Raw genomic sequence first — 27,447 nt, 5'->3', positions numbered from 1 at the left:
ACTTCTCAGCCTAGTAAGAGAGGCCAGATAGCAAAAGTTTTACCATTTATTAAAATTGCAAATTTAACACAGTGAACATGCAAAGAATGTAAAATAAACTTTTACAAATCTGTGTAAAATTTTTTGAGAAGAAAATAAATCTACTTTTGTCATTTTATGTCAATATAGTGCAACTTAGATTAGTACCACCATCAGTTAAATTTTAATAGAAACAGAAGACTAAATCCTCTTGATTGAAAATTGTGAGATTTTTGGATGACTGACTTGATTTTCATTTGTAGAGACTGAGTATGGGTCTGCTTAATAAAGATCCTAAAATAAAACATAATAAGCATAAGTTATAGCATCCTTGATAAATGAACAAAATGAATACCTATGTAAAGAATGTGTTACCTGAGTTGTTTTTAATATTGGCATTTGCAAGACATGTTATTTTTATCTTCTATATATCATTTTTACCCTACTGCACAACTGAGACAGGTAACAAGAATATATGCTATTATGAAGTAGAAAACATTGGAAGAAGCCAATAAACTTCATTTAAGATTTTGGTTCTAAGTGTGTATGGAGCATTTTCATTTCATAAAGAGTTTGTATAAAAGTTATTATCACCACCTGCAAAAACAAGATTACAAGAAATTGGCAAAATCTATTTTTAATTTTAAATACAAATGATCAGAATGAGAATTTTGAGACCATTTACACAATTTCCAAGTCTCTAATTAAAATTCAGTCTTCATGCATGTATCTAAAACATACTCTGTTCAAAGCCTTGTTGTGATGTTAGAATTACAAACAGGAATAAAACATAATGGACCGGCCCTGGCCAGTTGGCTCAGTGGTAGAACGTTGGCCCAGCATGTGAAAGTCCCAGGTTTGATTCCCAGCCAGGGCACACAGGAGAAGCACCCATCTGCTTCTCCACCTTTTCCCCTTTCCTCCCTCTCTCTCTTTTTTCCCCTCCCACAGCCAGGGCTCCATTGGAGCAAAGTTGGCCCAGGTGCTGAGGATGGCTCCATGGCCTTCGCCTCAGGCATTAGAATGGCTCCAGTTGCAAGACAGCCAGGGCCCCAGATGGGCAGAGCATTGCCCCCTAGTGGGGCTTGCTGGGTGGATCTGAGTTGGGCACATGTGGGAGTCTGTCTCCCCACTTCTCACTTCAGAATAAAAAACCAATGAACCTGAGCAACACCAGCAAAATGGTGGACTAGGGCACACAAAGCTCTTGTTCTCTCACAAAAAAACATTTAAAAGAGGACCCAAGCCCTGGCCGGTTGGCTCAGTGGTAGAGCGTTGGCCTGGCATGTGGAACTCCCGGGTTCAATTCTGGCCAGAGCACACAGGAGAAGTGCCCATCTGCTTCCCCCTCCCCCCTCTCCTTTCTCTCTTCCCCCTCATGCAGCCAAGGCAACATTGGAGCAAAAGTTGGCCCAGGCACTGAGGATGGCTCCATGGCCTCCCCTCAGGTGCTAGAATGGCTGTGGTTGCAACGAAGCATTGCCACCTAGTGGGCATGCCAGGTGGATCCCAGTCGGGTGCATGATGTGGGAGTCTGTCTCTGCCTCCTTGATTCTCGCTTTGGAAAAATACAAAAAAAGAGAGAGGACCAAGCAGTCCTGGCTGGATAGCTTGGTTGGTTAGAGAGCATCGTCCCAAAGTGCAGAGATTGCTGGTTCAATTCCCAGTCAGGGCACATACAGGAACAGATCGATGCTCCTGTCTCCCCCTCTCTCCCTTCCTCTCTAAAATCAATAAAATAAAAATTAAGAAAAAAAAAGGACCCAAGCAGCAACTGTATGAACCAACTTTATTGGAGCGCTGGAGGATAGTCAAAAGCTTAAAGCAACCAAGACAGTGCCCAGTGAAGAATACCATATGCAAAACTTTACTCAATCCTACCCCAGTGTAGTGGTGGTCTTATTTTTAAAGTGGCTGAAGCCTGATTCCCAGTTCCCTCTCAAACCAGAGGAGGCAGAATAAACTTTATTTACAAATTACTGTTTATGTCTTTTCTAATCTAAGAGATACCCGAAGGACTGACTTAAGGTGCTTATCTTTGTTTTGCATAAGTTGTAAGTCAGGCAGGAAAAGTGGCAGCCAATGCTTGTAAAAGCTGCAAGGTGACTACAGACTCAACAGATACTGAGGCAAGAGATTATGAGTGGAGACATCAAATAGACAATGTAAAGCTCAAAGGAGAAGCTGGGGTGAGATTTTTAGTAAACTGAACATTCAAAAGCAACTGTGGGAGGAGTGTTAGAATGCCACATGCACAAGCAAAACACCGGCTCAGAAAAAATCTAAGACCTTAAACTTTCACATTGGTCTGATCCCTAGGTTTGGCACAGGCCTAGTCAAGTACTGCAGGAGTACCCTAGCACCCAGGTAATCTGCAAAGACAAGGAGAACTAGCATTCAAAGAAATCTGTTACAACAGCTGAATGAGAAAAAAGGAAAAGAGACTTCAGTTATCACATGACAAGGAGTAATCTTTGGAAAAGTTTCAAAACAAATGACAGCCTTCATTAATAAAAAAAATACTGGGGTTAAGGGAGAATTTTATACCTAGAATTACCATATTATAAATGATAGAACTGATATGATTTTATTGAAGTTTAAAGATACAAAAGCAGCACACAAAAATCAGTTGCCTTTCCATACATTAAATGGCCAATCAAAAATTAGTTCCCTTTACAATAGCATCAAAAACAACAAAATACTTCGCAATGAACTTAAAGAAGGAGGTAAATGACTTGTACACTGAAAACTACAAAACATTCCTGAAAGAAATTAAAGATAACACCAATAAATTGAAAGAGCTCGTGTTCAGGGACTGGAGGACTTAAATGGGGTACAATGTCACTGCTACACAAAGTGATCTACGGATTCAATGTAATCCACTTTAAAATCTCAACTTTTTTTTTACAGAAATAGAAAAAGTCATCCTAAACTACAAAGGCACGTCTAGGGATCCCAAGTAGCAAAACACTCTTGAAAAAAGACCAAGGTTGGAAGACTCATTCTTAATGATTTCAAATTTTACTGCAAAGTTACAGGAATCAAAACATACCGGCATAAAGACATAGACCAGTGGAATAAAGAATCCAGAAATAAATCCTTCTATATATGGTTAAATGATTTCGGGGTAGTGTGCCAAGACCATAGGAAAATGATGGCCTTTTCAACAAATTGTATTGGGAAAACTGGATATCCATGTGCAGAAAGTATGAAATTAGGTTTTTACCTGATATATACAAATACTAACTCAAAAATAGATTGAAGACCTAAATGTAAGATCTACAACTATAAAACAGGAGGAAAACTTCAGGACATTGGATTTAGCAATGATTTCTTGGATATGACACCAAAGTCACAGGCATCAAAAAAAAAGACAAACTGAACTTCATATATCAAGAACATATCAACAAAGTAAGTAAATAGTCCACAGAAAAATTGTACAAATCATGCATCTGATGAGAGATATATAAAGAACACCTAAAATTCAACAAAAGACAACCCAATTTAAAAATTGGCATAGGGCTGCAATAGACATTTCGCTGAAGAAAATATACAAATAGCTAATGAGCATATGAGAAGGTGCTCCACATCACTAACCGTTGGAGAAATGCAAATCACAACCACAATGAGGTAGCCAATTTAATGGGTGTGAAGTGGTACAGCTAGTTCCTGGATTACAAACGAGATAGGTTTGGTAGGTTTGAAAATGTGTATTTTTATGCATAGAAAAGTAAAAAATACTATGTTAAGACAAACATCTAAGTGTTCCAACTTACATACAAATTCAGCTTTAAGAACAAACCTGCAGAACCTATCTTGTTTGTAACCCAGGGACTGCCTGTATTTTAAAGACAAGAAACAAGTGCTGGTGAGGATATTGACAGGTGGGTGTTCCATTTGGCCAGTGCCTGTTCCTCTGCTTCAGCTCTTCACTAGCCCCAGATCTTTCAGACCACTCCACACGTGTTTCTTTTCATCTTTCCTGAAAGTTGCTATTGCTTGCTTTCTATTATGTTTCCAGGTATCTTCACAGTTGGAGAAAACTGGGGAAATTGTTCTAGCCTAATGAATTCTTTATATGGCCCCTTATAAGATGAAAACCTTAATTCTATGAAGTCGTGCCCTAAAAATTAAAAGCCTTATGGGGAAATAGGTTTGGAACTTTGTAACCTGAGCAGTAACAAAAACAATATTCTACTAGTATCTGCATTAGGAACTAGTTGGTCCATCTTTTGCAGCCTTAAACTTTTGGGTTTGTGTTTCTTCCTTTCAGATACAGGTCCTTGAAATCAATTGCTTTTAACAGAAATAATTTTCACCAATATTAAAAATATGATGTAGCCTGACCAGGCAGTGGCTCAGTGAATAGAGCATTGACCTGGGACACTGAGGACACAGATTTGAAACCCCAATGTCGCTGGCTTGAGTGCGGGCTCACCAGCTTGAGCACGGGGTCATAAACATGACCCCATGGTTGCTGGCTTGGGCCCAAGGTCATTGGTTTGAGCAAGGGGTCACTGGCTCGGCTGAAGCACCCCCTGCCCCAGTTAAGGCATGTATGAGAAGCAATCAATGAACAACTAAAGTGCTGCAACTACAGGCTGTTGCTTCTCATCTCTCTCCTGTCTGTCTCTGGCTAATATATATATATGATATATATGATGTAGAGGTAGCCTTCTTTATCAACCAGTGCCTTTTTTCTAATCACTAGGTGAAATGTCTTCATAGCTTACCTGTACTTGCAGCTTCCCCAGACAGCTTAACAAAGTGGTTTTTGAAGCCACGAAACAGGTACTCCTAGCACTTAAAGGATTTTCACCTTTTCTCTTTAGTTGTGAGAGTTTGCCTCTGACTACTTGGATATATTAGCTTACTGGGAAAAATCTTGTTTGGCCCATGCAGCTTCCACATGAGGCTGATAGCATTTCCTTGTTCACCACCTGTATGTGTGCTAATAATAGGACACATTACAGGAACACACATACCTTGTAGCAGGACAGTCTGTTTCTTGGTATGACACCTGAAGTATTTAGGGAACAAGAAGGATCAAATCTTCTAAGTTCTTTTACCTTGAGTGTTTCATTTTCTGCCTTTGTAACAAAGAAGCAATGATTTGGTTCACTTTGGTATTTCTTCAGTGTTCTCCATGGCCTATTATGAAGATGTTTTCTCCATCTCATTTTTTCTTTATAGGCATACCCACCAACACCTCTCTCATCTCATTCACATATATATACACTCACCCCTTCTATTGTGCTGTGAACTAGCCTTGCGTTCAAACAAGCCAGCACTTTGTCCTACCATGCTCATCGGAACAGAGGACAGTTGTGTCAGAACCCCAATTCAGGTCTTATGAGGAAGTATCCCTGGCTTCCCTATTGGCCTATTCCTGTAGGTCTTTCCTATGGCCTATTTTCTCTTTTATCCAAAGTACTAACAAACCTGGTGGTTCCCACACCCCCTACTGCCCATCCAGATATTACAAATGATAAGGCAGTGGGTAAGGGGAAAAGATTGCTAGAGTGAGTCATTCTAGCAGCGATGAGAATAATGGATGACAAGAAAACAGAAGAAGGTATCAAAGAAACAGGGCTAAAAGAACCGGTGGCTAGTGAGGGCTTTTTATTGTAGGGGCAACTCCTCTACAGCTGTGTCTGTCACCCGTATCTGTGGAAGCACAAGTGTAATATGAAAAACAAGGGTTTGAGAACTAGACACCCGGGTAATCTAAATGTGTGATCTTGATCTTAACCCCTCTAAGCCTCAGGTTTCTCTTTCATAGAATAATACCACCTGCCTTATAACAGGTGTTAAGACTTGTATGAGTCAACATAATGAAATATGAACCTGTCAGTGCCTGGCACGCATGGGAATGTGATGTTCAAGATTATATCATTACACTGATTTCTTTCTGTTTGAAGAAATGGGCATTTTTGCAATAGGGATAATAATTATAATCTAAACATATGCTAGGAGTTTAGGCCATGGGGTTTATATTCAGAGTACACAAGGTGACATGAACAAACCTATCTGGGTAGATGAAGGCTTTATGGTATGGCAAGGGAAGTTTCTTGGTGAAGAGGTCATTTTAAAAATAGAATACAGGGGGTCCTTGGGTTATGACACAATTCCATTCCTATGACAGTAACATAACCTAAATTTTGGTGTAAGTCGAAACACACCCTAGCCTAACACAAACAGCACACTTGCGCTTTTAACAACCCAAAATGGCATAGGTAAGCAGAGTGGGGGACGCCAACTCCCTCACTCATTTGCAGCATTACTGTGTATTCTTCCACCATAGTTCTCCCATGTAGTCCAAAAGTACGACGCTAACAGTATAAGCTGAAACACATCTCAATTTTTTTGTTTCTATGGGAGTGAGCGTCGTAAACTCAAAGCGTAGTATGGCGAGACTGTCATAACCCAAGGACCCCTGTATATGATAGTGCTGTGATTTTATTTTTTAAGATCTTATTCATTTTTTAAAGAGGAGAGAGAGAGAGAGAGGAAGAGAGAGAGAAGGGGGGAGGAGCAGGAAGCATCAACTCCCATATGTGCCTTGACTAGGCAAGCCTAGGGTTTTGAACTGGCAATCTCAGCATTCCAGGTTGATGCTTTATTCACTCTGCCACCACAGGCCAAGCAATGTTGTGATTTTCATAACATAAATAGGAGTTAAAATTTGTCTGCTAGCTATGCCTATACCTTATCCAGATTTTTACCATTTGTTGTAATGTCTTTTTTAACCCTCCATTAAAAAAAGTTGCAATTTAATACTTAAGTTCCAAAACTCTTTTCCCAGTTAAACCAAAGTACCTCTGTGGGCTCCAAGGTACATTCTATTTTACTACAAATGTATTTTTATAAACAGAAATAGATCAATTTGTTGTTTCACCTGTGCAGTGATTATTTATTTATTTATTAATTATTCAGTGAGAGTGGGGGAGGCATAGAGACAGACTTCCACATGTGCCCTGACCGGGATCCACCAGCAAGCTCACTAGGGGGCAATACTCTGCCCATCTGGGGCAATGCTCTGCCCATCTGGGGCGTTGCTCCATTGCTCAGCAACCAAGCTCTTCTTAGTGCCCCAGGCAGAGGCCATGGAGCCATCCTTAGTGCCCAGGGCCAATTTGCTCCAGTCGAGCCATGGCTGCAGGTGGGGAGGAGAAAAGAGAGAGAGAGAGAGAGAGAGAGAGAGAGAGAGAGAGAGATAGGCAAGAGGGAGAGGGGTGAGAAGCAGATGGGTGTGTCTCCTGTGTGCCCTGACTGCGAATCGAACCTGGAACATCCACATGCCAGGCCGACACTCTACCACTGACCCAACTAACCAGGGACAGGCATTTCATTTTGAAGTTACTCACCGTGGTGGGCACTGGGATGGCTTGTCTCTACAAGGTTGACATCATATTCAACTGAATTGGCCCTCTGAAGGTGGCCCTTCCTGACAGTAAAGAGGAAAGAAACTGGGTAAGTGGAAAAGCAGAAAGAAAATTTGAACTTGAATATTTGGAGGTTCATTTTCTTCTCCGCAATTCCCTGAAATTGTCAGGACTGCTCTAAAATTGGGCCCTGTTATTTAAGGGTTGACAGGTCACCTGTGGGAACTTGACATGCCGACGATGCCACTTAGTCTTTCCCTTTAAGACAGCAGAGATGTATTTTAGTGTGATGCTTTTTGTGTTACTTTTAAAGAGCTTAGTTCTTTTATTTGGGACCTTTATTTGACATGGGTAACTTTAGTCAGCTGTTTAGCTCCAGGATTCCATTTTCACAAGTATCTACGATAGTATACAGTATGCATTTAATAATGATGAGAGTTATGATACTAGATAACTCCTAAACTTAATCCAATATTCACTTATTTTCACAATATTTCAGAAAAAAGTTGAAGACCAAAACTAATGAGTGAAAAGTAGTCTTTAGTGCATAGCATTATTTTACATGAGTCATTTTTACATTTGTCTTATGAGTTACTAGTCTCATATTAATTGGCTGCTTATTTGTATCTCTGAGTTGATTTAAATCTGTATGAAGTTAGGGGATATGTCTATTTTATTCACTATTCTATATGGTTAGCACAATGCTTAGCATGTAGTAGGCACTAAATAGTTGACCCTAGATATTAACCATATATGTTAAATTTATATTCACAGTGTTGCATAAGATGTTAATTTTTTTTTTCATATTCAAAATTTAAACAGATTTAGCCCAAATGTTTAGGTTTTTGTGGCATGATTCCCTTAGTGAATTGTAGGTACTAATTTAGAGAAGTCAAAGTAAATAATGACAGTAACAAAGAACACAGATTACTTAAGATCCTTTCAAAAACAAATAACTGATCTAATAACTATTAGAACATTTTTTTCCCTTAGTTTCCAAGTGAGAGGAGGGGAAACAGACAGACTCCCACATGTGCCCCAATAGGGATCCACCAAGCACCCCCGCCCCCCCCCATCTAGGGTTGATGCTCTCTCTGTCCATCTGGGCCCATGATTGTAACCCAGCTATTTTTAGCACCTGAGGTGGAGGCTCCACTGAGCCATCCTCAGTGCCCAGAGCCTATGTGCTCAAACCAATCAAGCCATGGCTCCAGGCGGGGAAAAGGGAGGGGGGATGGAGAAGCATATTGTCACTTCTCCTGTGTGCCCTGACTCAGAATTCAACCTAGGACATCCACACACCAGGCCAATGCTCTACCACTGAGCCAACTGGCCAGGGCCTATTAGAACTTTATCAGAAAACACGATCTGAAAGAGTATCCTGAACTAATGGACATATAATTATTTAGTAAAATAACTACTTTATGCATTACTTTTTCTTTTCAAAAGCATGTTTCTATTTTGGTTACCTGCAAAAGAAGTAGAGGGATCCAACGATAAGTGTTCCTAAAAGAACAGCCAGTGCCACAAAAGCTGCAAACAGGTCAGTTTTAGTTTGGATGCCGGAACTTGGGAGAAAAACCTCTTCACAACGAGCTCCTATATAATTCTCAATGCATCTATAGAATAAAATTTTAGATAAAGAATTGCATTCTATGTTCAATTAACTAGTAAGGAAAGCAAACGATTTCCAACTGGTATCAAGAAAAAGACTAATTTTCAGATTGTGAACACAGGTCAGGCATGTTTTATAATGCTCACAGAGCTACAGTTACAGTAATACAAATTAGCTATGCAGTCTAATCCTTGCTATCTTCCTTTCTAAGTTTCCTAATTGCTTAGAAAATCCATAGAAATTATAGACTATTCCTATTATGATCCAGGTTTGCAATGATGTAATTTGTCCCTGAAATTTATTTCGTTAAGTCTGGTGCAGATGTGGGTCTAAATGTCTTTTTTCTCCATATTGGTAAGTGCTTTTTCCAGCCTCATTTATTAAATAATCATTGCCCTCTCTACTGTTTAATGGTGCCTCCTTTAACATACTGAATTTGTTTAAATAACAGCATTTCCTTTCTTTTTCTTTCTTTTTTTTTGTGATAGGGAGAGAGACAGAGAGAGGGACAGACAGGAAGGGAAAGAGATGAGAAGCATCAATTCTTCATTGCATCACCTTAGTTGTTCATTAATTGCTTTCTCATATGTACCTTGACCGGGGGGACCACAGCAGAGCGAGTGACCCCATGCTTAAGCCAGTGACCTTGGGTTCAAGCTGGTGAGCCTTGCTCAAACCAGATGAGCCTGCGCTCAAGCTGGCGACCTCAGGGTTTCAAACCTGGGTCCCCCGCATCCCAGTTCAACACTCTATCCACTGCACCACCGCCTGGTTAGGCTCTCTCTATTCCTAATCTGCACATCTAATTTTAGGTTTCTATTATCTGCTTCAATATTGTTGCTTTATAGTATGTTTTAATATCTGGTAGTTCTACTCCCTTATTACCTTCCGTTTCTAGAATTAAAATTTTTTTTTTTATTTGCCAACCCAATACTGCTGCCACCATTAGAAAAACTTAATTCATTTTCCTTTTCACACATCAAATGTAAGTTTTGGTACCAACACAGTAATCATGTATTTGTAGTCTAAACTCAAAGCAAAATATCTTATATTGGGGTTTTTCTTTCTTTTTTTTTTTTTGGGGGGGGGGACATGAGTGAATTCTCTGTTTTGCCAGTAAGATTAAATATGTAGACTGTATTCCCTAAATTGTTAAAATCATAAGAGTTCACTAAAAGGGATTATTAAAAAATCTGACTAAGCTTGAAACTACCACTACTAATTTTCAAAATAAACATTTTGAGTGAGACTGTGATTTGCCACTGTTTTAAGAATATAATTTTGTTCTACCTAAGTATGAAGAGTGTTCCTCACAGTTTTTTTTTTTTTTTTTGCATTTTTCTGAAGCTGGAAACAGGGAGAGACAGTCAGACAGACTCCCGCATGCGCCCGACCGGGATCCACCCGGCACGCCCACCAGGGGGCGACGCTCTGCCCATCCTGGGCGTCGCCATGTTGCCACCCTCCTGGGTGTCGCCATGTTGCGACCAGAGCCACTCTAGCGCCTGGGGCAGAGGCCACAGAGCCATCCCCAGCGCCCGGGCCATCTTTGCTCCAATGGAGCCTTGGCTGCGGGAGGGGAAGAGAGAGACAGAGAGGAAGGCGCGGCGGAGGGGTGGAGAAGCAAATGGGCGCTTCTCCTATGTGCCCTGGCCGGGAATCGAACCTGGGTCCTCCGCACGCTAGGCCGACGCTCTACCGCTGAGCCAACCAGCCAGGGCCACACTTTTCATCTTACACTTTTTATTCAATATTACTTCTCAAAGAAGTTCATAAAAGATAAAAAAAATAGAATTGCCTTCTCCCCAGTCATTTTCACTCACCTACAAAACGGGCTAGGCATTGTAGGTATCACATAACAAATCCCCCCGTTCAGGCAAAAGGATTTGTGACTGGGGCCACAGGGCTCTTCGTGATCTAAAACACACACATAAGTGAAATACAGAAAGGCAAGTTAAAGTTTTTCTAATAAAACAGAGAAAAGAAGTAGTATCTTAGACTGAAGCAGCAATTCTAAAAATTAGAATTGCTTCTCAAAATAAAGGACTTAATCTTATTCTTTATTTGATGAGTAGGGATTTCTGTCCCTTTAAGGGAAAAATTAACCTGTTCTGAGAATATGACCATTAATTATAATATATTTATAAGCTATTAATCTCTATTAATAGATTTATAAGCTATTGTGAATAGGATTTTAAAATAAACTGGCCTTTCTCAGTACAGAAATTCTGCGGCATGGCTAAAAGTTTATCTGTTATGATGTTATATTTAGATTCTTTTCTTTTAGGTCTCAAATATATTAAAGTCTGAAATTACATTGGGAAAAAGATTGAGACAACTGAAATGAATTCTGATTTCCAAAATTATCTTTATACATTTCAATATTCCACAATTTTAACATCAAAAAAACATAAAATGTTTTGATTTGTGAGGGGATTATAGGTAATAGCTAGTAACTAAAGACATGTCTATAGTGCTAAAGTCATATTAAAAACCCAAGTTAATTGCTTAATATATGGCCAAAACTTTCAGAATATGAAGAAAATAAACCTCTGTTTCTTTCATTTCTTTTTCTATTCTTTCTCCAACCTGCTTCCTTCTTTATATTTGACCTTACCTTTATCCTCCTATATCTCTGCTCTTCTCGTCGCCCTTGGTACCTCTACTACCTTACAGCCTCCATCTCCTCCTCTACACCTTTGTTTGTTAGTTTAATCCATATCCTTTCACTCCTGGTCACCAAAACCACTAGATAGGAAAATTTAGAAGTATCCATAGTAGGACTCATTGAGTCATTATACTGTAGTTTATGATAAGAAGAGCAAACGGCTCAAGACTTGTCCTTGAAGGGGGAATTACATTGCTTCGAAATTGTTCACTATTGGTTCCTGTTTCTGCCTTGAAAATGGCATATAATCTTATATAAAAGAGTTATATTGCATTATTCCAATTTGGCACTTAAAAAATAGTATACTGATTTTTAAAAATTATCATTTCTTTGCCACTAAGATATCAATATCTACTAAGATATCTCCACCATCGGAATATGAAAATTTAAAACTTTCCTCCCCCCCCCTTTTTTACCATCCCATTATAACTCTAAAAGTATAAAAATAAAAACAGAACTATAAAAAATTTAAGTGGAAAAAAAAGAAACTAAACCAGAATTCTTTTAGATATTTTCTTTTTCACAGGATGCCATGCTTCTTTACAATCAAACAACTTTTAATAAAATAATGCATATAATTTTTTAGGAACTATTTGGCAAACAAATAAAATCCCAATTAATATTACATTACATCATAATCCTGGGAGTCATCACTTGGGTTTTCCATTGAGGATGGGGTGTAGCTTTATCATAGAATGCTTCCTGTAGCTGAAATTAACTTCATTGCTTTTAATCACTATAATCAATCACGTCTCAACATTTGGAATTTTATCAATACCCTGAATCACTATTTCTGAATCTATTTTTATTGTTTTTATTTACTTATTTGAAAAGTTGATACCAGTTATAAAGTAAAGCTAGAATGTGTTTGTACAAAGCAGCAATTATATATATATATATATATATATATATATGACATCACTTATAAAGGAAGGTTTTAAATAAAAAATACTTCAGATTTTTAGAATAATTGTAGATGGGGAAATATAGTTGTGTTAATATAAAAGATTTTTTCTATTACTATGTGACACACATTGACAAAAACATAAGCTTAAAAGAAATTACCTGTTGACATCTTAACTTTTAAATAGTTTCATTCTTGGTCAAAAGGTTAGGGTTGAAAAACAGCACCTACAATTAATAATTTAGAAAAAATTATCTTCTTTTGAGGGCATTATAAATTGTCAAATATTCTAAACTAAGACATATGCTAATGACAAAATTCTTTGGTTAGAGTATTTTTAAAAAATATTTATTAAAAAGATATTTATTACATCTCAAAAAATGAACAGATAAGTAAAAAGCTCAACATTAAACTGTACAAATGCACTAAATAGAAATCATTGCCTAAACATTATAATGTAATCTTAAATCTCTTTCTGGAGATTTTTTACTTTTCCATAAAGCCGATTTCTGAGTTTTAAATAGAATCAATAACTGCTGATTTTTCAGCTTATTGAAAATGCCCAGTAACATACTATAGAAAAAAATCTTTCACAGCATTTGAAACATTTGCATTTCTCCAAAAATTTTTTTTGGGTTTTTTTTTTTTTTTTTTTCCGAAGCTGGAACGGGGAGGCAGTCAGATAGACTCCGGCATGCGCCCAACCGGGATCCACCCGTCACGCCCACCAGGGGGCGATGCTGTGCCCATCTTGGGGCGTTGCTCTGCCGCAATCAGAGCCATTCTAGCGCCTGAGGCAGAGGCCACAGAGGCATCCTCAGCGCCCGGGCAAACTTTGCTCCAGTGGAGCCTTGGCTGCGGGAGGGGAAGAGAGAGACAGAGAGGAAGGAGAGGGGGAGGGGTGGAGAAGCAGATGGGTGCTTCTCCTGTGTGCCCTGGCCGGGAATCAAACCCAGGACTCCTGCACGACAGGCCGATGCTCTACCACTGAGCCAACCGGCCAGGGCCCAAAATTTTTATAGAAGTACTTTAAAGTTTACTAGATTATACATTATATTTATTAATCTTTCTTTCAAAAATATCTGGCACTTAGCAAAACAAAGTAACTAATAAGACATGCCTATGTGTGAAGTTATCTGCTATAACAGAAGCAAATAAATATATTAGAAGAGATGAAGAATCTGTACTTACATTATGATTAGAAACTCTTAAGTTTGTTTCACAAAGGGGACCTACTCCTGACTTAAGCAGAAAGACTAACCAAAAATCTCAACTTCCTGTTAACACAGGTGTTAAAAGGCAATCACTCTTTCTTTTTTCTTTTTTTTTCAATCACTCTTTCTTATACAGACAAGCAAGAAGAGAGAGAGGGGGCAGGTGAGGGGGGAGTGAGGAAGAGAGAGAGAGAGAATGAATAGTCACTGGCTCTCTATATGAGTTTGTTTTCCCAAACCAACAGGACTTACCTCAATAAAAACATTCATATAAACAATTATTATTTAGTTGAATATGTAGTATTTCAAAGGTTTTGAATACTGCCTTGCATTTTATAACAGGTCGAAAATCATGTATGGCTGCAGCATGCAGTGTGGGCGAGGCTGAGACAAAGACTTAAGGTGTGCACTGAGGTCAGGCACACCCAAGGAAACCAACCCTGTTCAGGCCACATGTTCAGAGTTGCAAATTAAGTTGAATTTTACTTAGAAAAGGTGGTATACTAAGCTGCCCTCTCAAATTACTGTCCAATTTAAAACACTATGACATATACCACAGTTTTTAGACTTACTTACTTTTGCATGTCTGAATAATTCTAGTGTTGTGTAAGTTTGAGGGAGAAGGAATTTTAATGTGGAGCCAATAGCTAATAAGTGCTCCACAGGGTTTATTAAAAACAGGATTTTTCTTATAAACTATATAACACTTATGTAAATGATTTGAAGAACTTATAAAACTGAAAAAAGTAATAGAGTAGAACACCATGTTCAATTTCAAATGACTATAATCACTGAACATGACTAATACTGATGGCATCCTAGTTACCACAAACTTTAGCAAAGCTATAATATATGCAATATATGAGGTTTTAAAATATTGACTAAAACTATAATTTTGTTTATATAAAGTATAATCATAATTATCTAAAGTATGTCAAGCATTTAGGTGGTTACCTTTTCCAAATCCACAGTTGAGATGCTACTACTTGATTGATGTAAATGATGAATATAGTGCATTTGTTTTTTTAAGAAAATAGTAACTCATACAACCTCACACTCTGAAAACAAGTCTCATTATTATATATTATCTCCCACATTCAAAGGCAAGTTATAACATAGCTACAATCTTTTTTCCACTTGTTTTATTTAACCCTTTGAGTAGTATGAACATTCATGTATGTCCTCGTGCCTCTTGACCATCCAGACTACAATCGTACACGTGTAAGGCAACATTAAAAAAAGGCAAATGTATGTTTTTCTTGTTTCCATAAATTGGTTATCAAACATGATTATAAGTTAATAAAACTGTACCTGGAACTAATTTCATTTTTTGAAAAAAAAACTCACTCCCAGGAGTCAGTGAACATGAAAAAAACTCACTACTCAAAGGGTTAATTAAAATTTAATTGAGGAGGATCCAAGATGGCAGCAGAGTAAGTGGATGTTACATTTACCCCCTCCCAGGACCAAACTGGAGTTACAACTATTTTTAAGAAAACCTGTTTTGAATAACCAACTAAAGATTAACTGAAGAAGAGTTTTATAACCAAGGATTCACAGAAGAAGCCACATTGAGACTGGTAGGAAGGGGAGAGATGCAAAAAAGGGCTGGCTCTGCTATTAGGAGTGGAAGTTGAAATTCCTAAGGATGGCTGAGTGGTGGGGAGTGGTCCCCCTGAAAAATGTAGGGCCTAAACCCCAAGCCAGACTCCCAGACCCAGAGCATCAGAGCCAAGAAGAGGTGCCCACATAACATCTGGCTGTGAATAGCAGCTGGGTTTCAGTCAGAAAAACGAGTCCACAGACATACAGGCCCCCTCTTTTTATTTTATTTTTTTCAGGAACAGAGAGAGAGTCAGAGAGAGGGATAGATAGGGACAGACAGGAACGGAGAGAGATGAGAAGCATCAATCATCAGTTCTTCGTTGCAACACCTTAGTTGTTCATTGATTGCTTTCTCATATGTGCCTTGACCACAGGCCTTCAGTAGACCGAGTAACCCCTTGCTTGAGCCAGCAACCTTGATTCCAAGCTGGTGAGCTTTTTTTTTTTTTTTTTTTTCTTGCTCAAGCCAGATGAGCCTGCGCTCAAGCTGGCGACCTCAGGGTCTCAAACCTGGGTCCTCTGCATCCCAGTCCAATGCTCTATCCACTGAAACCACCGCCTGGTCAGGCCAGGCCCCCTTTTAAAGTGCCAAGACAGGATCTCATTCTCAGCCACTTACCCTGGGCTCCAGTGGAGGAAGGGTAGAGTGAATTGGAGGCCATGAGGGGAAGTTTGGGGTTTGTGGCTTTGGGGATATAACTGAAGGGACAGTTGTCAGCATACTTGTGCTGAATCATTCTCCCATTCTGCAGATGCCATCTTTCTTGGGTGGAACATTCCCTTCCATGTGGCATCAGTTTGGGGAAAAGTGATTGCCCCACCCTCATGACTCCCTCTTGCCCCACCCTGTGGAGACTGGGTCGTGCTGAACACTCAGTTGCCTTGACCAGGGTGTGGAGGTCTGGGCAGACTCAGGGGGTGTGGGTGACTCAGTTGTCTGGCTTTGAGGTAGGAGCCATTCCCCCACTTTCCCACAAATCTGACTTGTACTTCCCCCTCATGGGAGATTCAACAGAACCACCCTCTAGGCATCTATAAGAGACATACCTCAGAATGAAAGATCTACACAGTCTAAAATAAAGAAAAGGAAAAACATTTCATGCAAATAGAAGTGAAAAAAAAAAGCTGAGGTAGTAATACTTATATCTGACAAAATAAACTTTAAAACAAAGGCTTGACACAACTGGACGAAGCCTACAAGTCATACATAATGGGAAGGCAGAGAAGCATAAGTCATATGCTTCAACAAGATAAATCCTCAGAAAAAGTCCTGGATGAGTCGGAAGTATTCAAATTACCAGATGCAGAGTATAAAATAATGATTGTTAGTATGCTTAAGGATCTACAATGGATGGACTTAATAAACACCTCAATAGAGAAATTGTTAGCATCAAAAAGGACATGGAAATGCCTGACCTGGCAGTGGTGCAGTGGATAGAGCATCGGACTGGGATGCAGAGGACCCAGGTTCGAGACCCCAAGGTTGCCAGCTTGAGCGTGGGCTCATCTGGTTTGAGCAAAAAGCCCACCAGCTTGAACCCAAGGTCGCTGGGTCCAACAAGGGGTTACTTGGTCTGCTGAAGGCCCGCGGTCAAGGTACATATGAGAAAGCAATCAATGAACAATGATTGATGATGCTTCTCATCTCTCTCCGTTCCTGTCTGTCCCTGTCCATCCCTCTCTCTGACTCACTCTCTGTCTCTGTAAAAAAAAAAAAAAGGGACACAGAAATCATAAAGAAGAACCAGACAGAAATGACAAACACAATATTAGAAATGAAGACTACACTAGAAGGAATTAAAAGCAGGCTAGATAAGCAGAGGATCAAATCAGCAACTTAGAGGACAAGATAAGCGAAAGCACGGAAGCAGAAAAGTGGATTAAAAAGAAAAGAGGATTAAAAAGTCTGAGGAAACTCTAAGAGAGCTCTGTGACAACATGAAGAGAAACAATATCCACATTATAGGGGTTCCTGAAGGAGAAGCAAAAGAACAAGGACTAGAGAAGCTCTTTGAAGAAATTTTAGCTGAAAATTTCCCTAAATTGATGCAGGAAAGAGTCACACAAGTTCAAGAAGCAGAGAGAACCCCATTAAAAAAGAACCCAAAGGAAAAAAAAAACAACAAAAAAACCCCAAAGAGACCCACATCAAGACATATCATAATCAAAATACCAAAGCTAAGAGATAAAGAATATTAAAAGCTGTAAGAGAAAAACAGTCAATCACCTAGAAAAGAACACCCATAAGGATGATATCCGACTTCTCAACAGAAACACTTGAGGCCAGAAGGGATTGGCAAGAAATATTCAAAGTAATGCAGAACAAGAACCTACAACCAAGACTTTTTTTATCCAGCAAGACTATCATTTAAAATTGAAGGAGAAATAAAAAGATTCCCAGACAAAAAAAAAAAAAAAACATTCAAGGAATTCATCACAACCAAACTAATCCTGCAAGAAATGTTAAGGGGCCTGCTGTACACAGAACAAAGTGGGGGGGGGGGGATATATATATAGTAAAAGAGGAATATAAATTTAAGGAAAAAAAATGGCAATAAACAACTACATATCAATAATAACCTTAAATGTAAATGGATTAAATGCTCCAATCAAAAGACATAGGATAGCTGAATGGATAAGAAAACAGAACCCAAGCTCCTTCCTGGCAATGGGCAAGGAGGCACCTGATTGGTGGTGCTGCTCTTATATCAGTCAGGGGCAAAGCAGGTGTTCAGCCCTAGTTCATCCTAGCTTGATGCCTGTATTGGTGGCCAGAGCTGTTTCATGCCTAGGGCACATAAAAAAAAAAAAAAGAAAAGAAAGAAAAAGAAAACAGAACTCGTACATATGCTGTCTACAAGAGACCCAAAAGATACACATAGACTGAAAGTAAAAGGATGGAAAAAATATTTCATGCAAATGGAAATGAAAAAAAAGCTGGGGTAGCAATACTTATATCTGACAAAATAGACTTTAAAACAAAGACTATAGTAAGAGATAAACAAGGTCACTACATAATGATAAAGGGAACAATCCAACAGGAAGAGATAACCATTATAAATATATATGCACCTAATACAGGAGCACCTAAATATATAAAGCAGATTTTGATGGACATAAAGGGAGAGATCAACAGCAATACTTATAATAGTAGAGGATTTCAATATCCCACTAACATCAATGGAGAGATCCTCAAGAAAGAAAATTAACAAAGAAACAGCAAAATTAAGGGACACACTAGATAAACTAGATTTAATAGATATCTTCAGAACCTTTCACCCTAAAGCAGCAGAATATACATTCTTTTCAAGTGCACATGGTAACTTCTCTAAGATAGACCAAATATTAGGGCATAAAACGAGTCTTAACAAATTTAAGAAGATTGAAACCATATCAAGCATCTTCTCTGACCACAATGGCATGAAACTAGAAACCAACTACAATAGAAAAACTGAAAAACACTCAAACACTTGGAAACTAAACAGCATGTTATTAAATAACGAATGGATCAACAATGAGATCAAGAAAGAAATAAAAAATTTCCTTGAAACAAATGAAAATGAGCATACAACAACTCAAAATCTGTGGGACACAGCAAAAGCAGTCCTGAGAGGGAAGTTCATAGCATTACATGCAAACCTTAAGAAGCTAGAAAAATTCTCATCTCTCTCCGTTCCTGTCTGTCTGTCCTATCTATCCCTCTCTCTGACTCACTGTCTCTGCAAAAAAAAATAAATAAATAAAATTAAAAAAAAAAAAAAAAGCTAGAAAAAGCTCAAATAAACAACTTAATCCTGCAACTAAAAGAACTAAAAGAAGAACAGCAAGTAAAGCCTAGAGGAAGTAGAAGGAAGGAAATAATAAAGATTAGAGCAGAAATAAATGACATAGAGACTAAAAAAACAATAGAGAGGATCAATGAAACCAAGAGCTGGTTCTTTGAAAAAGTAAACAAGATTGATGAACCTTTAGCCAGGCTCACCAAGAAAAAAAGAGAAAGGACTCAAATAAACAAAATTTAAAATGAGGGTGGAGAAGTAACAATGAACACAACAGAAATACAAAGGATTGTAAGAAAATACTATAAAGAACTGTATGTCAAAAAATTAGACAACCTATGTGAAATGGACAAATTTCTTGAAAAATATAATCTTTCAAAAATCAATCTGGGCCTGACCTGTGGTGGCGCAGTGGATAAAGTGTCAACCTGGAAATGCTGAGGTTGCCGGTTCGAAACCCTGGGCTTGCCTGGTCAAGGCACATATGGGAGTTGATGCTTCCAGCTCCTCCCCCCTTCTCTCTCTCTGTCTCTCTCTCCTCTCTCTGTCTCTCTCTCCTCTCTAAAAATGAATAAAATTAAAAAATTAAAAAAAAAAATCAATCTGGAAGAATCAGAAAACCTAAATAGACTGATTACAACAAATGAGATCAAAACAGTTATCAAAAAACTCCCCAAAACAAATGAACAAACAAAAAAACAAAGGCTTTAGTAACAGACAAAGGACACTACATTATGGTAAAGGGAGCAATCCAACAAGAGGATATAACCCTTGTAAACATTGATGTACCCAATGTAGGAGCATCTAAATATGTAAAGCAAATCTTGATGGACATAAAGAGAGAGATCAACAGCAATACAGTCATAGTAGGGGATTTTAACACCCCACTGATATAAATGGATAGATCTTCCAAACAGAAAATCAAAGAAACGGTGGCCTTAAATGACACATTAGATCTGCTGGATTTAATTGCTATCTTCAGAGTATTTTACCCCAAAGCAGCACAATATACCTCATTTTCAAGTGTGCAAGTGGAAAGCAGTGTGAAGTTACCTCAAAAAATTAAAAATGGGGCCTGACCTGTGGTGGCGCAGTGGATAAAGCGTCGACCTGGAACGCTGAGGTCACTGGTTCAAAACCCTGGGCTTGCCTGGTCAAGGCACATATGGGAGTTGATGCTTCCCGCTCTCCTCCTCCTCCTCCTCCTCTCTCTCTCTCTCTCTCTCTCTCTCTCATCTAAAATGAATAAAGTCTTTTTTTAAAAAAAAATTAAAAATGGAACTACCTATGACCCAGCAATTCTACTTCTGGGACTATATTCAAGGAAACCTGAAACAGTAATTCAAAAGAATATATACACCCCTATGTGCATTGCAGCATTATTTACAATAGCCAAGATTTAGAAGCAGCCAAAGTGTCCATCAGTAGATGCGTGGATAATAAAGCTGTGGTACATTTACACAATGGACAATGGAATACCACCCAGCCATAAAATAAAGGAAATCTCACCATTTGCAACAGCGTGGATGGGCCTGGAGATGACTGTGTTAAGTGCAATACGCCAGTCAGAGTAAGACAAGTACCTTATGATTTCACTTATATGTGAAATTTAATGAACAAAATAAACTAGCAAACAAAATAGACTCATAAATATGAAGAACAGACTGACAACTGCCAGAGTGAACAGGAGTTGGGGGTTGGGTAAAAAGGTGAAGGGATTAAGCAAAGAAAAAAACTTACAGGTACAGAAAAAAGTGTCAGGATTGCGGAAGGGAAAGGGGGTTGGGGAGAGGTAGAGGAGGGTAAAGAGAGATATATGGTGATAGAGGGAGACTTGACTTGGCATGACGAACACACAATGTAATAAACAGATGATGTTTTGTAGAATTGTACACCTGAAATCCATGTAACTTTATTAACCAATATCACCACAATAAAATCAGTTAAAAAATTTTTTTTGTGAGAAAGAGGGAGATGAAAAGCATCCACTCATAGTTGTATCACTTTAATATAGATATTTTTAATTCATTTTAGAGAGGAGAGAGAGAGAAGATTGATAAGGGAGGGAGGAGCAGGAAGCATCAACTCCCACATATGCCTAGACCAGGCAAGCCCAGGGTTTCATAGCTGCCACCTCAGTGTTCCAGGTCAATGCTTTATCCACTGTGCCACCACAGGCCAGGCTTAGTTGCATCACTTTAGTTGTGCATTGATTGTCTCATATGTGCCTTGACTGGGGGAACTCAAGCTGAGCCAGTGACCTTGGGCTCAAGCAAAAATTAAAAAAAAAAATTTTAATTGAGGTATAACTGGCATATAAAATAATAGTTTTAGATATGCAACATAATGATTTTATATATATATATATATAATATATATATATATATAGTGAAATGATAACCATAATAAGTCTAGTTAACATTCAGCACCAAAGATAGTTACAAAATTTTTTTTCTTGTAATAAGGACTTTTAAGATATACTCTTTTACCATAAGTTTTATGAATTTACTTGGAAAAATACCTGTATAGCAAAGTTCATATTTATGCAAGGCAGCTGTATAACTGGGAGTTCTCTGAATTAACTTCAGAGTAAAATATTTATTACAGGATAAATAATTAAGATATGCTAGTATGAAGCTTATAATATTAAAGGATAAATAATTAAGAGGTGCTAATATGAAGCTTACACATACATTCTAAAACTTAACAGTAACTACAGGAATTATTTTGAATTCCTGTAGACTCAAGAGATTTTTCAGGGGGAGTGTTTTCTCACAGACACTGTTTAGAATTTCTGGTACATAAAAATTATTGGAAATAAAAAGGTGGCCCTGGCCGGTTGGCTCAGCGGTAGAGCGTCGGCCTAGCGTGCGGAGGACCCGGGTTCGATTCCCGGCCAGGGCACACAGGAGAAGCGCCCATTTGCTTCTCCACCCCTCCGCCGCGCTTTCCTCTCTGTCTCTCTCCTCCCCTCCCGCAGCCGAGGCTCCATTGGAGCAAAGATGGCCCGGGCGCTGGGGATGGCTCTGTGGCCTCTGCCTCAGGCGCTAGAGTGGCTCTGGTCGCAACATGGCGACGCCCAGGATGGGCAGAGCATCGCCCCCTGGTGGGCAGAGCGTCGCCCCTGGTGGGCGTGCCGGGTGGATCCCGGTCGGGCGCATGCGGGAGTCTGTCTGACTGTCTCTCCCCGTTTCCAGCTTCAGAAAAATAAAAAAAAAAAAAAAAAAAAAAAGGTGGCAGACTTTTAGTGGGTTCATTATCATTTGAAATCTCTACAAGCAATAAGAATTATTATTGCCTACACCCAGGTGGTGCTCTTATTTGCTCCACTCTTGGTATGCCACTGCTCAAGGCAAAATCTGCCACTGAGGTATTATTCTCCAAGATAGCTTGCTGCCATAAAAATAACTAGTTTACTTATTAGAAAACCTTTTTTTTTTTTTTTTAATCAAGTGAGAGGCAGGGAAGCAGAGAGACAGACTCCCATATGCATCCTGACTGGGATCTACCAAGCAGCAACACCTGTCAGGGCCTGATGTTCTGCCCAGCTGGGGCTGCTGCTCCATTGCTCGGCAACAGAGCTATTTTAGTGCCTGAGGTGAGGCCATGGTGCCATCCTCAGCACCTGGGGCCAACTTGCTCATTTAAGCAATGGCTGAAGGAGGGGAAGGGGGGAAAAGAGGAAGAGCAGATGGTTGCTTCTCCTGTGTGCCCTGACTGGGAGTCAAACCCGGGACTTCCACATGCTAGGCCAACATTCTACCACTGAGCCAACTGGCCAGGGCAGAAAGCCTTTTTTTAAAAAAATTTTTTTTAAATTCATTTTAGAGAGGGAGAGAGAGAGACAGAGAGAGAGAGAGACAGAGAGAGAGAAGGGGAGGAGCTGGAAGCATCAACTCCCATATGTGCCTTGACCAGGCAAGCCCAGGGTTTCGAACCGGCGACCTCAGCATTTCCAGGTCGACTCTTTATCTACTGCGCCACCACAGGTCAGGCCGCCTTTTTTTATAAAAAAAAAATGTTTAATTGATTTTAGAGAGAGAGAGAAAGAAAGGTGGGGAGGTGTGGGAAGCATCAACTTATAGTAGTTGCTTCTCATATGTGTCTTGCTTCAGCAAGCTCAGGGTTTAGAACCAGCGACCTCAGCATTCTAGATGGACACTTTATCCACTGTACCACCACAGGTCAGCCTTATTAGAAAACCTTTTAAAATGAATATTAATGGAGGATTTACTGGGTGCATGATGCTGTGCTTTGTGTTTTACCCACATATGGCAGATGCATATAAATTTTGCTAATTACAAGTCAATATTTATTCACTAATGCCATCTTAGCAGTACTTTTAAAGCCGTTTTGTTAGACGTTATTGTGGATATTTAAATTTCTAAATAAATGCCACAGAATGCCACATATATTCCATTTCTAAGGCTTTTCAGTAACTCAAGATTGGCTTTCTCCCTGTATGCTCCAAATAAGTGAGATTGCATTATAAATCAACATTTAAAGTTTTTAAAACATTAACATTTACTATACATAAACATTAACAATTTAAGATCTCTTGGTATTATTTAAATTTCACAAATCACGAAGTATCAGATTCATATGTTCTATTTTTACAAGCAGAGAACAAATTTTAATTCTGATACCTTTTTCAGCAACATGATCTCCAATCTGCCTTTTCGTAATCTTGCAGCTGCATACATGCACAAATTTTCTGATTATGTGATTCTGGTACTCTTGAAAAGTCAGTTTTTATTTTCAAAGTAAAAGACATCTGACTTACCTCAAAAGGCATTTTGGTGTGGGATATGTTAATTGCAGACACATCAGAAGCAGGTATATCTAGCAAGAAAATAACAACAAAGCTTAAACCCACAGTTAATTTCTTCCACTCCTGCTTTATAGCTCGTGTTTTCCTACTGCTGTGGGCTTCCTCACCCACAAAATGTCCTCTCATTTAGTCACCTACAGTCTACTCAAGTAGCCCGTTCTACTTATAGCTGGAGTATTTCTCTCTGCTATTGATAAGAATTACCTGGCGCAGTTAAAAATAAGAACAACAGGCCACTCTCCTGTGTAGATATGAGTTTAACTGGTTTGAGGTGAGGATCCAGAATCTGATTTTAAACGAGTGTCTCCAAGTAATTCTTACAAGTTTAAGAACAGGCAGAAGAGGCATGCCACAGATCTTCACAGTTCCTCTAAACTGATTAGCCTCAAGGGCTAATCCTCCTCTGGGTGTTAGGCTTTAGCGTATTTGAAAACAAGAGCATAAGTTTGGAGAAAGTAGAATAGCATCTTGTCTACACCTCTGATTTAGGTTTTCCACATCATAAAGAAAGTATCATAAGAGAGGGGAAGATTTTAGTTCGGATATGTGGTGTGAAGTAGGACACCACCAGGGAGCAGCACAGAGCTGACAAGTTATAAATGGGGATTTCTGATTTCATATTAACACGTAAAATGGTTGCAGCTATATTTTTTTATGAACTTAGATTACCAAAAAAAAGCACTTAAAAGGCACATGCAAAAGATGTTAGCATGTAATTTCCAGTCTTTTCTCTCTAGAGGATCTTTATAGCCAGCTATTATAGAAAAAATTTCCCTAAAGTAGTATTGCACCTAGATCAAAAATTTGTATTAGACTACAGAAATCCCAGGTACTGAAATGGTGTTTCAAATTCTCTGTCTCCAAGTTTCAAAAATCTTGTTCCACTCTTTCCACTAGCATTGTAACTGGATGCTTTTCAATAGTTTTAATCAAATCTTTAGAGTTCTACTGGATGGGGGGAAATGGGAAATGGAGTGGCAATTTGGGAAGTGATGCCAAGTATTTTTTTTCTACACTTTTTCAAGTGTAGTTGAAATGTTGCCACCACCTGTCAGAAAACTATACCCCCTTTCCCAATACTATTCATCCTCTCTCAAGTCTTCCTAGTCCACCCCACTTTCTTCAGTCCACATTTCTTCCTTGTAGAAATGCAGAAGAAAATCCTTCTGGCAACCCAGGTAGCTTCTACAAACATCACCACCAAGGGTTTTTTCCCTCTGAAATTCCACAATTAGATTCAAGTGAGAAACCCTGAAAGACAGGGCCTGAAGAAGAACGCTTATTACTTTCAAGCTTGCCAAAATTAGATACTCCTGTGTTGAGGAAAAGTAAGATCCAAGCCTGAGTTTTGAAGTCTTTCAACTCCACAATTTCTGTTAACTAGAAAAGCTGAGGTGGGAGGCGGAGGCCAGAACGACAGACACTCCTGGGAGGCCAAATGGACCTAACAAACCCTCTCCCCCAAATAAACAACAAAACCCCCAAACAAATCCCCACTTTAGAGGACAGGACATCAATGCTGTCTGCAAAGCCAAAGGCCATCCTGGACCTCAGTATTCTAGAAAGGAGGGTTTCCAATCTTTTAAAGTATTTCAACGAAAAATGTCAGGAGCCCATAGTAAAATGGCCTATATTTTCAGGATGAATTGATGGAGACTACAAATCACCAAGCTACCATGATTCCCGAGGCTGCTTCGGTGGCTGCGTCCCAAGGCTCCCAGCGACACCTGCGGACGTCAGGACAGCTGAGTACACGTGCACAGAGTCCCTGCCTGCGGCGGCCCCACCGCCACCCCCGAGCCGCGGGCCTGGCGCGCTGTCGCCGGGAGCCTCTCCTGCATACCACGCACACACATGCTGCATCTGTGGTCATGGGGGTGGAATCGGGGGTGGGGGGAAATCAGTGGACAAAATGTCTAAAAAGGCTCCTTAGGGGCGGTAACGGAAAGAAAGAGCTGAGACACAGCGTCCCTCACAGGTCGCAACGAGGGGCAGGGTCTCGGGTCCCGGATCTGGGCCACGCGGGCGCTTTCTCCTTCGAGACCTCAGGAAACCGCGTCGGAGCCACAGGGTCCCCACTGTCGCTGGTCCAAAGTCCCGGCGCCTCGCACTTGTTGCTGCCCGGCCCGCCCGGCCCCACCTCGGACTGCCGCTCACGACCCTCCTCCATCCGCACGCGGCCCCGCCCCGCGACCCCTCACCCACGTCACGAAGCCGTTGCTCCAGGGGACCCACGGCCGCCTAGTCCCCGCCAGGTCCGGGAGGCCGTGGTTTTCTGGACAGCGCCTCAGCCGCACGGCAGGCGGTGGGCCGGGGCGCGCGCGGACTCGGGGGCGCTGGGGGCAAGGGGGAGGGAAGTGCGGGGGCGCGCGGGGCAGGAGCGCCGGCGCGACCGCGCAGGCGCGGGCCCGGCGGAGCAGGCGGCGGGAGGCGCTGAGGAAAGCCCGGCGCACGAGCGGTGGCGGCCGCCGCAGCAGAGCCGCGCGACGCGGAGCCAGCCCGCAGGTACGTGTCCCCGCAGCCGGCGGGCCATGCCGCCTCTTCGCGTGGGGTCAGGGAGCCGGGAGCGTGCCGCCTTCTCACGCGGGGACCGGAGGGGGGCCTGTCTGACCGCTGACCTTCATCCCGCAGGCCAGGTGCGTGCGGCCGTCAGGGACTCGGCTCGCCCCGGGGACCTGCCCGTCGCCCCATGTCCGTTTGTGACCGCAGTCCGCTGGGTTCGGGTCCGGGTCCGGGCCCGGATCCCGCCGCGGTGCCTGACGCGGTCCTCGGCCTCCGTGGGCCATCTTGCACGTCTTACTACAGCCGGCGGCTGAGGGGTCCCGGCTGCAGGGCTGGCGGGCGCCGCTCTGCCCTCGGACGCGGCGTGGAGGGAACCCTGCCCGGGGTCGAGGTGGTGGGGGGGCTCGCTCCGTCGCGGTCGCTTCCGGACGCGTCCCCTCAGTCGGGCGCCGCGGGACCCGCTGTCAGGGCGCGGGCTGGCCCCGTCGGGCCGGAGCCCCCAGGTTGCTGACGCCAGAGGGGGCCTGGCGCGGCGTCGCCGCCACCGGCACGTTCAGATCCTTAAGGTTTTGCGTCTTCAGATGACTCGGCTTGCCACCTGTTGGAAGCCAGCCCCCAGGAGTCCCCCGTGACCCAGCCCTCGGTCGGAGCCGCTCACCCTCAGGCCCGCGCCGGTGCCTCCTGTCTTCAGTACTGCTTGGCTTTGCTTTCTTCTGCAATAAACCTACCAAGGGTTCCAGGTAGTATATGTTCCGGGTTGAAATGACACGACTGTTCATAGTCCACACACTTGGAACACCGCCTTCTAAAGACCGAGTCTCTCCTCGGGGTGCATGTTACCTGTTTCCCTGGCTTTTCAGTCCGGGTGGAGCAACCCTCTCCGGAGAGTCAGATGTCTGTACCTGGTTATCTTTCTTTTGTCCCCT

General features: G+C 41.0%; 2 protein-coding genes and 2 non-coding genes across 12 annotated transcripts in view; 2 read left to right on the top strand and 2 right to left on the bottom strand.

Annotated features, from left to right (window-relative positions):
* Window positions 1-33: 33 nt before the first annotated feature.
* Window positions 34-27,307, bottom strand: NRG4 (neuregulin 4). 7 transcript variants are annotated; one of them, XR_010726531.1, is made up of 8 exons: window positions 27,180-27,307; window positions 23,972-24,030; window positions 12,752-12,817; window positions 10,842-10,935; window positions 8,873-9,022; window positions 7,386-7,465; window positions 5,004-5,108; window positions 34-312 (listed from the first exon to the last, which is right to left on the bottom strand). XR_010726531.1 is itself a non-coding variant. In XM_066238493.1 (8 exons), the coding sequence occupies exons 4-8, from the start codon at window positions 12,759-12,761 to the stop codon at window positions 272-274; spliced, it is 375 nt and encodes a 124-aa protein (XP_066094590.1). In that variant the 5' UTR covers window positions 12,762-12,817; window positions 23,835-23,881; window positions 23,972-24,030; window positions 27,180-27,307; the 3' UTR covers window positions 34-271. The 7 variants fall into 7 exon arrangements, 6 of the variants coding, with proteins under 6 accessions (XP_066094590.1, XP_066094589.1, XP_066094585.1 ...); XM_066238493.1 differs by lacking the exon at window positions 5,004-5,108 and adding an exon at window positions 23,835-23,881; XM_066238492.1 differs by lacking the exons at window positions 5,004-5,108; window positions 27,180-27,307 and adding exons at window positions 23,835-23,881; window positions 26,221-26,360.
* Window positions 13,522-13,597, bottom strand: TRNAD-GUC (transfer RNA aspartic acid (anticodon GUC)). Its single transcript has one exon. It is a non-coding gene; the product is annotated as a tRNA-Asp (tRNA).
* On the top strand, window positions 18,067-18,210 carry LOC136311413 (small nucleolar RNA SNORA48). The gene has a single exon (XR_010726799.1). It is a non-coding gene; the product is annotated as a small nucleolar RNA SNORA48 (small nucleolar RNA).
* The window catches only part of TMEM266 (transmembrane protein 266), an 85,045-nt gene continuing 83,984 nt past the window's right edge, over window positions 26,387-27,447 (top strand). The window contains exon 1 of one of the 3 annotated variants that reach the window (XM_066238483.1): window positions 26,387-26,524. The gene's annotated coding sequence lies outside the window, so the exon portion shown is untranslated. The remainder of the gene's footprint in view (window positions 26,525-27,447) is intronic. The other 2 variants (XM_066238485.1, XM_066238484.1) reach the window with 2 other exon arrangements.

Source organism: Saccopteryx bilineata, chromosome 7, assembly GCF_036850765.1.
Source record: "Saccopteryx bilineata isolate mSacBil1 chromosome 7, mSacBil1_pri_phased_curated, whole genome shotgun sequence".
Taxonomy (NCBI): Eukaryota; Metazoa; Chordata; class Mammalia; order Chiroptera; family Emballonuridae; genus Saccopteryx; species Saccopteryx bilineata.
The sequence above is the reverse complement of the archived record's forward strand: the minus strand, read 5'-3'. Positions and strand labels throughout refer to the sequence as shown.

Bases quoted from the DNA above. Each gene is read 5' to 3' on its own strand.
- NRG4 (XM_066238493.1), bottom strand. The intron at 9,023-10,841 runs GTGAGTGAAAAT...TTTATTCTATAG, and splicing joins ATGCCTAGCCCGTTTTGTAG to ATGCATTGAGAATTATATAG. The intron at 7,466-8,872 runs GTAACCAAAATA...CTTTACTGTCAG, and splicing joins TCCCTCTACTTCTTTTGCAG to GAAGGGCCACCTTCAGAGGG.